The sequence below is a fragment of the Arvicola amphibius genome, chromosome 3, assembly GCF_903992535.2.
Source record: "Arvicola amphibius chromosome 3, mArvAmp1.2, whole genome shotgun sequence".
In the NCBI taxonomy this organism is placed as follows: Eukaryota; Metazoa; Chordata; class Mammalia; order Rodentia; family Cricetidae; genus Arvicola; species Arvicola amphibius.
In genome coordinates this window covers 83,820,014-83,830,257 of record NC_052049.1, presented here as the reverse complement: position 1 = coordinate 83,830,257, position 10,244 = coordinate 83,820,014, and the positions used below count along the sequence as shown (strand labels likewise).

The following is a 10,244-nucleotide window of genomic DNA, read 5'->3' as shown; positions in this document are numbered from 1 at the left end:
CAAACACAAAGGAAAATGTAAGTGAGCTGTCAGGTTATGAGCAGCACACTGATATGTCGTATTCCTTTTCTTCTATGCTTATTTCCTTACTTGTCTGACATCATTCTGTACAGCAGTGATTCTCAACCTGTGGGTCATGACCCCTTTATAGGGATCAAATGACCCTTCCCCAGGGGTCACACATCAGGTAGCTTGCATGTCAGATACCTACATTATGATTCATTACAGTAGATCTACAGTTCTGAAGTAGCAACAAAGCTAATTTTATGGTTGGAAGTCATCACAACAAGAGCAGCTGCACCAAAGGGCTGCAGTGTTCGGAAGGTTGAGAGTCACCGCACTAGAGCATAGACGTTGATTATCCTTAACAATGCAGCAATGCATCATGAATAACTGCACAAGAATGCATATAGGGCTGGATGTGGTTATTCCAGCCTGTAATCTTAGGACTTGGGGGCTAAGACAGGAGGACTGCCAAGAAATGGAGGCTTGCTTAGGCTCCATGGTGAACTCTAGTCCAGCGCAGCTACAGAGGAAGACCTCTCAAAACGACAGCACATTGTACTTAATTTATTCATGTGTTAGGCTGCTTGCTAGGTATTTGGACTTTCCCAGTTTTTTAATCAGGTATCATTGTGCTTTGTCTGACAGTAAAGATTCTGTCTCTCTGTTTTCCAGGATTAGCTGTGTGGTCTCTCCTGTCCCCTCCCACCCAAACATAAGCTAACTTAAGCCCACTCAGTTCCCATTCTCAAATTCAGCTCTGTTTCTAGTGGAATGAAGTGAACTCACTGGTGTGCCCTGCCCCTGCTGAAAAATCCACACTGTGAAACAGTGTCTCGAGTCAAGAACCAACCTTTCCCAGACTTAATACAAAATTTTCCATTTAGTTAAAGCATCCTGAATGAGGTATGTGTGTGAGAGAGACAGGGGGTGGGTGTGGGTGTGTTTGCAGCCACCACCATGTTCCGGAACTATCCATCACTCATTACTTCAAAAACAGCACCGTGAGCCAGAAGCTGAAACCCAAAGACTGCATCTTACAGTCAAGAAACCCCAGAAACTACTTAGACTTAGGGTAAAGCACCCACTAACCCTACAGATATAAAATCTCCAGCTGCCTACTTTCTTCCCATCCATCCCCCTCTCTGTGAGCGTGTGCAGGTAGAGAGAAGACACGCTGACTCAGTCACCCAGTAGGCTTGACACCCTGCTCCTACTTAGGTTCCCAAAGTGACTTTATAAACACGCTCAGAGATTTCCATTCTCACCGCGCACTTACTAATAAACAAGCCACCCCACCTCACCCCACACCATGAGTTTCCAGGTTTGTTGCCTGCCCTGATCTGCCTCTAATGCTGGCAACCCAGAGCTCCAGGCGTTGCCCCCTGTCTTCCGTCCTTATGACTCCAGGGCCAGACTGCTTTTGCAGCTAAATACTGGACTTATGACCCTGCCTCATTTCTCAGGCAGACACATAGGCTTTCCATGTCACCATCATTTCTAATATCAAGTCACAAAGCCACCTCAATACCCAGCACTTGGGTGAGTTTAAGAATTATGATTTGAGCTGGGTGGTGGTGACGCATGCCTTTAATCCTAGTACTCGGAAGGCAGAGATAGGCGAATCTCTGAGTCTGAGGCCAGAGCAAGTTCCAGGACAGGCTCCAAAGTTACAGAGAGAAACACTGTCTCAAAAAACCAAAAAGGAAAAGAAATGTGATTTGATGCAGGCTGGTTTCTAACACACACACACACACACCCCACAGGGAAGTGGAGGTCAAACAAATGCTTAGTGGACACAATGGTACACGAAACAAGCCTATTCCTGGAGCAACCAGTTTGTCAGGATTCTAGATCATTTAAGAATTGAAATGACCAAACACGGAAAAAGAGAATGGCATTTGACTATACCAGGTGCTAGAGGTGGGGGTGGGAGGAGCATAGCTAATCAACAGGAACTAGGGATATGACTCAGACAATAAACTGTTTGCTTTGTAAGCATGGGAGTCTGAGTTCAGATTCTAGGTACCTACATAAGAGCTGGTCGCTGAGGTATGTGTCTGTAACACTAGTGGAGACAGGAAGATCCCGGGAACTCACTGGCTAGTCAGTCTAGTTAATCTATGAGTTCTAGGTCCAGTGAGGACTTTGTCTCAATAACTAAGGTGGAGCGAGACCCGGGAAGACACTTGTTATGCCCTTTTGTCTCTGCACACTCACACATGTGCACCTGCACGCACACATGCACAGACCACAGAATACACTGTCACCGCTACCACCAAAGTTAAAACTTTGCGTGTGCAGGGAGAGTTAGTTTTGTAGAGCCATTGAGCATAGATAGCTACAGACAACACTATTGTCTCATATGCTTAAAAGCCTGTTACAAGTGAAAACTTCTTGTTAAGTGTTCTTACCACAATAAGAATAAATCTGGAAAAAAATCACAAGGGACTAAAATTCTGATTCAACCTCATTGTGTATGGACAGGGTTCATTGGCTGGTGGACTTCCCTGTGTTTTGAAACTGAAGGACCTCTCAGCTGCCTTTAGCTTTGCCTATTTTAATTACAGTTCTTGCCTACAGCCTGTGCGTAGCCAAAGAGCTTCCTTCTAATTTACAGTTCCTCATTTCGTCTCTGTAACTAAAGCAGAGAAAAGGTGGCTCTGGCCTACTGCCTCCTGCATATGGAATATGCTTTCTTTTATCCCAGAAGTATTGTTTGACCACCTGACAACCCTTGCTGAGATGGCTGGAAAGGAAGATGAGCACACATTGAGACAAGTGCCTAATAAATATCTAGCCAGGCAAAATGGCATGCCTGTACACCCGCTACTTGGGAGGGTGGGGTGAGAGGGTGGCTTAGGCAGCAATAAAAAGACACCCCATTTCAAATCAAGTTCAAATCACAAAACAATATTGATCAGCGTTGAAGTAATGCAAGAGTCAGGGTAACCAAGGAAATTCCCAGGGTGGCAGAGTTACTGAGGAGTAAGCCACGCATGACTTCTGAGGTCAACCCTTCAGACTCCTGCATGGAATTTCTCTATGAAAGAGGTGACACTGTGTGCTGGGAGGGCAGATATTTCTGTGTTTAGTTACACCCATGTGCTTGGCACCTAGCTGGCTTATGCAAATTTGCAAGCTGAATGCTCAGAAAATGTTTTCCCCCCTTGCCAAGGAGCTGTCTGCATTTATTCTGCCATTGTCTGTATTATACAATACAATTTATAGGTCTGCCATCTTGTTTGCTTTAATCCAACAGGGACCTGCTGATATCTAAGTGGCAGGGCCCCTTTCAGAGGAAGGACCACAGGAGTGGGTGTGATGGAGCCTGAGAGGGATGAGTTCATCAAGGAGAATCATCTGACTTAGTGGAGGGCGTATTGTCCCATTCTCTTCCCTGATGTATGCTCTGGGTCTGTGGGGAGCTGGAGGTCTGATGACAAGAAGAGGAGGCTAGCTGAGACCCAGACCCCCATCTGCAGAGCGCCAGATAGGTGGGTGTCCAGGTGAGGGGCTAGCCACCTTGTAGGACAGTGCAAGATCCGATGACGAGCAGATACCACAGTAAGACCAAGTCAGGTTGGTCTGCATTCCTGCAACAGAATTTGTGCCAGTTCAAGAAGACTTGGGTTGAACGAACACTGCTGATTATTAGAGTTTGCCAGTCATTATCATCTTTGTCCATCACGTAGGAGGCACACGTGTAATCCTAGCCAACACCTTATAGTTTAAAGCCTTTCACATTATTGGAACACCTGCAGAAATTGAACTAGTATCTCATGCGGTACAAAATTAATAGCAATATTATGCCAGGCAGTGGTAGCTCACGCCTTTAATCTCAGCACTCGGGAGGCAGAGGCAGGTAGACCTCCGTGAGTTCAAGGTCAGCATGGTCTACAAGAGCTAGTTCCAGGACAGGCTCCAAAACTACAGAGAAACCCTGTCTCAAAAAACAAAGAAAGAAAATTAATAGCAATGCTCATTCATTTATTTGATAAGTATTCGTTAGGGCCAAGCCATAGGTGTTTATGATGTTAAAATAATTTCTTTCTCATTAAGAATTTCATGACATTACATACTACATAGTATATGTTACAGAATTGCATGGCATTACATACTACATAGTATATGTTACAGAATTGCATGGCATTACATACTACATAATCTATGTTACAGTTGGCTAACAGAGATAGATGCTCATAATAGAATTACTTTCCCATCAATCAGGAAAATGTTTCTTAATCTATATTCTCCAAGTCCTTATATATATAGTGTGATGTTTTGAATAAAAAGTCTCTCCATAGACTCATGTATTTGAACACTTGAGTCCCAGGTGGTGACACTGTTTGGAGAGGTTTAGGAGGTGTGACTTATTGGAGAAGTATGTCTCTGAAGGTGACTTTGACAATTTAAAGGCTCTGGTAATTTCCGATTTTCTCTCTCCTTCACACTTGTGCTTGAAGAGTGAGCTCTCAGCCTCCACTCCTGCTGCCACGATGAGCCCCTCTCCTTCTGGACCCTAAACCCATAGAAGCCCTTCTTTTAAAAGATGCCTTTTAAAAGCTTTTACAAAAACGTAACTAAGATTCCCAGTAGTGATGAGCTTCAGAGATATTCCCATCTATCCCCACCAAAGTGCACTGACCTGGAAGGTACACCCCCTTTCTCCTCGCCTCGAACTCGAGGGTGTATACACCAGGCATGGGCAAACACAGGCCCACCTTGCTGAGTCCAGGGAGAATCTCAACACATCTCTGTGTGGCACCTTCCCAGGACTCTGGTTCCTCAAAGGTGGCTGGGCTTCTGCTCCCTTCCCAGTCAGAGCAACTTTGCTCTGAGTGAGTCCTGTATCCCACATCCCATTGTGATTGCGAAGGAGCTGTGTGGAAGAACACAGAGGCAAATGGTTGGGATGGTGAGAACTCTGCAAGTATTTCTGATTTAGCCTTAAATTTCCCTATCTCCATTGTTCTGAACACTCAAAACCCTTGCAAGTCAAGAAAGAGTATACTTAGAACATGTGTGCATGAAGCTGGCAACTATGAGTTAAAGGCAACAAATCCTTACATTGACTGTAACAACAAGGCTAGTGAAATGGTTCATTTGAATAAAAAAAGAAAAGCACACGTATTCATCTTATTTTCCTATCAAGAATGTAATGGGGCAAGGGCTAGATGGCTTGGGGACTGCTACTCAAGTATGCAAAGTTCAGATTGCTGTGTAGGATTATAGGACTGATGTAGAGCCAAAGTAAGTAGGTGGGTCTGCAATCCCAGTATGCACGATTCAAGATGGTAGAAGAAGGGCTCCTGGGAGCCTTGCAGGTCAGCTGGCCTGATGCATATATGAGGTGGGGAACAAAAGATCCACTTCAAACAAGGTGGAAAGCAAAGGCCTGTACCCAGGGTTGCCCTCTGACCTGTCATATGCTTGCTTGCATACATATATACGCACACATACACCACACTCACATGTGCATACACATATACATCATACACACCTATAAGCACACATACCACGACCACCACCACCAACAGCAATAGAAGGTATAATGGGGCAGAGGAGAGTAAGCTATGGGTCGATGCTCATCCTAAGCAGTTCCTAACAACCTTTAACAATTTTCTCTCCATACCCACTTCCCCAGTTAGATAAATAAAAAAATGTGTGCTTGAAACAGGAAATGGCCCTGACTGATTGCCTCACCTGCCACACCTGCTCACGGGCCCTTCCCCGTTAGGATAAGCACATAACTTACAACATAATCACGGATATAAAACTGGACTTTGAACTGCCTCTTTCTCCCTTCAGAAAAGCAACTCAAGGTGCCTTACATCCGACTAACGAATATCAGCACTTTTGAGAGCAGCCCGACTCTCAGAGTTTAGGGACAGACTGAGGAGTCAGAACATATTCTGGGGCTTCCACAGGAAGTGCCATCTCTCTCTGGTGGGTTTACACTAAGGTAGTCTTAGGAAGAACTAGGTTGGTCTTAGCTCAGATTATCTCCAGATGGGTGTGGTGGCATACACCTGTAACCCCAACACTTGTAGGTGGAGGAAGGAGAATCAGGCTTGGCTGCCCAGTGAACTGAGACCAGCCTGGGCTCCATGGGACCCTACCTCAAAATTCAAAACAGAAACAAACAGGAAAGTCCAGTGAACTATTTCCATGAAGGAAAAACAGAAGAACGAATTTGAACTTAGGATTTAGAGTTGCTGGTGCCTTTCCCGCAGAGCCTGGTCCTATGTGACACTGGATGCAAGCAGCAGGCAGCCCTTGCATGCTCTGAACTGATTCCCTCCACTTGACCAAAAGCCCTCTTCTGTAGCTGACCTGGCTGCTGTCTTTATGCAGACAATTGAAAGGTGTTCCTTGTACAAGTCGCTCCTTGTTTCTGAATCAGAACGATTCCCAGGGAGATTGAGCTCATTTAGTTCAGTCTCTTCATCTAGTAAAGTCTCTCACATCCGGGAGAAGGCACATTTTTGTCTAACTCACATCCCTTCCCTCTTATTATTTTTAAGAAACTACTTTCTACCCATTTTTGTTCCATGTAATTTGAGATGGGGTCATTTCTAGATCTTTTGTCTTGAGAAGGTTCTAGAAGGAGTCCTTATCTCCTGGCCATTGATGGATGAACGTACATTTTGTCTGGGCTACATCAGTCTTAGTGACCTAATTGAATGAGTTTGAATTCTAATTAACACACGTCTATCGTTTTTCACTGAAAGCTTATGGTGTGTCTTAAGGTCACAGTAAGCCATTCCCACAGTCACTTTCTCACAGAGAACAGATACTGACAGATGATTTCAGCCATACACTAAGAGCCCCCATTCACCCATTTGTCCATCAGTGGGTAGTCACTGAGGTGATGCCAACTGCTAGGTGATTAGTTTGGTGCTGTGGTTATGACTGAAGCAGTCACCATTCCATCCCCATAAAACAGCACACACATGGGCACACCAAGGGGGTAATTTACACTGAAGAGGTATCCAGAAAGACTTCCCAAGAAGTACCTAGAGTACCTTCCTAGAGTACCGCTTAAGTGCCTTTTCTATGCTCTGCCTCATCCTCACAGATGCGGATATCTAGCTGTAACCACCTAGGTACACGTGACAAATTAGCGCAGCCTTAACTTGGGTGCAAGAACATTTATCACGAACATAGAACATTTATTCATTATTTTATAGTCCCAAGTATTTTGCACTACCTTCCTGGGAGTAGAAATTATTTCTAAGTGCTTAAAAACAGTGAATCTTCATTCATGCAGCTATTCATCCTCAGCTCCGTAGCACAGGGAACGCTGTTGGCCTGCAGTTGTGCGGGGGGAGGGGGGGGGGAGGAGAACCGAGTTCCTATAGCTCACCGGGTTCTGCGTGATTGAAGTTACATGACTCAAGGGCTATACAAAAGCTGTCCAGTCAACTCACATTAGTGGGCATCAAACTTCTTATGCAAATCAGAGTATCTGAAGTTAGAATTAACCTGGGGATGTCTCCCTGCAGCAGTATACTCCACACGCATGTTTGTGACTTGTCTGCTCATATTTTAAAGTTCTTATGTGTCATCCTTACATTGAATATTCACGTTTAGAAATCTGTCTGTTTGGGGAGGGGGGCTGGAGAGATGGGTGGCTCAATGCTTAGGAGCACTTGTTTCTTTCATAGAGTACTGATATGGTGGCTCGCAATCATGGGGATCCCATGCTCTCTTCTGGCTCCGTCGCACCAGGCATGCATGCAGTACACATACAGGCAAAGCATCTATAAACACAGAATTAAATAAACCTAAAAAAATCAGACTGTAAATATATAGGGTGGAGAAATTGAAGCAAACTGAGATTGTTTATTGGGTAAAGTCGTGTGCATGATCCGTTTCAGTGAAATAAACGCCTCAAAATCCTCTCCCCCCCCTTTTCATTTTTTGGTGGGGAGTCAAGGAAAGAATGTATTTCCATAACTCAGATAGCACTTTCGCCTTCTGTACTGTGATGTCTCCTGTAGCTCCCTTTGGAGTGTTTCTAGGACCTGTCACACTGCTCTGAGTCCGTTTCTGACTCCACAGCTGGCCTGTCTTGCAGGTCTCCAAGGTCTGGTCTACAGTCCATTTTCTAGGGCTTGAGCCCTGCTTCCCCCACTCTCATTCTCACCCTCGCCCCCTCCCCCCTCCGCCCGGGGCGTCGCTGGCCAAGCACCGGGCAATACGGAAGGAAGCTGTTTCTGCTCTGAGCTCTGGAGTGCAATCGCATCCTCACACCCGGACCCACCCACCCACACCACCGCCTAGAGACTTCTGGGGACCTCTCAAGTCCACTACTCTGAAAGGTGAGGGCTCAGGTCACCTAGGTGCGGGGACAGCGGACACACTCGCTCCGAGAGGCGCGACCGCGACCCGGGGTGAGGCTCCAATCCGGAGCAGTCGAGGAGCCCAGGAGCCCTTGCTGTGCAAGGGAACCAGCGCAGGCGCAGCAGAAAACGCCCCGGGCCGGGTCCAGCCCTGCAAGTCCGAGGGCGAAGTGTCTGGGAGGGACAGGGTGGCGCCGGGCCAGGCTGTCCGCGGGGCTCACCTCGCGCTGGACCTGGGAGGGGCGCGGCACCGCCCGCGGGCCTGCGGATGCCCCGCCCGTCCCCTCCATGGCCCGGGCCGGTCGCGAGCTGCAGTATGAGAGCCGGTGCCGCCCCTCGCGGTCGGTGGACGCGTGGCGAACCGAGGCGGCGGCTCCTGGGCTCTGCATGGGGACACCAGGGGCCCGGCGACGCGCACGGCGCGGAGGCTGGGGATTACCCCTGAGCTCCTCTGCGCTGGCGGCAACAGGGCTGCTGTGCACCGCGTTGACCGCCTGCATCTGCTGGGGACAGCTGCCACAGCTGCCCTGGGCGTCCCCAGCCCCGCCGCGCCCAGTTAGCGTGCTGCTCTGGTGGGAACCTTTTGCGGGGCGCGGCGGTTACTCCAGGCCTCCCCCTGATTGCAGCCTGCGCTTCAACATCAGCGGCTGCCGCTTGCTCACCGACCGCGCGGCCTACGGGGAAGCTCAAGCAGTGCTGTTCCACCACAGGGATCTGGTGAAGGGACTCCCCGACTGGCCCCCTCCCTGGGGCGCCCAAGTGCGCACGGACCAGACTCTGGAGCTAGGCGTATTCGACGACCATGAGGGAGCGGCGATGCTAGCAGGCGAAGCCATGGAGACTGCAGGCTCTAGACCTCCAGGTCAGCGCTGGGTGTGGATGAACTTCGAATCACCCTCCCATTCCCCTGGGCTGCGAGGCTTGGCTAAGAACCTTTTCAATTGGACTTTGTCCTACCGGGCCGATTCGGATGTCTTCGTGCCCTACGGCTTCCTCTACCCCAGAAGTCACCCAACTGACCAGCCACCAGGCCTGGCCCCCCCGCTGGCCCGCAAGCGGGGCCTGGTGGCCTGGGTTGTGAGCCACTGGGATGAACGCCATGCACGGGTCCGTTATTACCATCAGCTGAGCCGGCATGTGCCTGTGGACGTGTTTGGTCGGGCGGGACCCGGACAGCCAGTGCCAGCTAGCGGACTGCTGCACACTGTGGCCCGCTACAAGTTTTACCTGGCCTTTGAGAACTCGCAGCACGTGGATTACATCACTGAGAAGCTGTGGCGGAATGCCTTCCTGGCCGGGGCCGTGCCAGTGGTGCTAGGTCCTGACCGTGCCAACTATGAGCGCTTTGTGCCTCGTGGTGCCTTCATCCACGTGGATGATTTCCCTAATGCTGCCTCCCTGGCAGCCTACCTGCTCTTTCTTGACCGAAACGTGGCTGTCTATCGCCGCTACTTCCACTGGCGCCGGAGCTATGCTGTGCACATTACCTCCTTCTGGGATGAGCCCTGGTGCCGGACATGCCAAGCTGTGCAGACCTCTGGGGACCAGCCCAAGAGTATCCGCAACTTGGCAGGCTGGTTTGAGCGGTGAGGCCACTCTGCTGTGAATTGACTATATCTCTTCGGCTGAAGTTTTTAAATACCCAATTTTGCTTGATGGGAAAAATATGAGATACCGATTAATTATTTGGCACAAAGATGGGATGGGAAAAATTCCCAGGCCCAAGTGACTTTTTACGGAGAGCTGGGCTGGCTCTTTGTTAAGGGGCAGTGGTGTCCTGGGTGAGGATGGAGGCTCTCTTCCTTACCTGCCATCCATGTGAAGAAGTGGCTTTTCCTTCTGGCCATGCGGCCTCTAAATTCTCTAGCCCACTGTCGCTTGGACCAGAGAGGA

General features: G+C 48.6%; 1 protein-coding gene across 1 annotated transcript; it reads left to right on the top strand.

The window, feature by feature from the left end:
• Nucleotides 1-8,639: 8,639 nt before the first annotated feature.
• Fut4 (fucosyltransferase 4) lies at nucleotides 8,640-9,941 on the top strand. Its single transcript, XM_038321098.1, has one exon. It carries the CDS (start codon nucleotides 8,640-8,642, stop codon nucleotides 9,939-9,941), a length of 1,302 nt encoding a protein of 433 aa, XP_038177026.1.
• Nucleotides 9,942-10,244: the final 303 nt, after the last annotated feature.

Coding starts and splice junctions, on each gene's coding strand:
- Fut4 (XM_038321098.1), top strand. CDS start 8,640: ATGGCCCGGGCCGGTCGCGAGCTGCAGTATGAGAGCCGGTGCCGCCCC.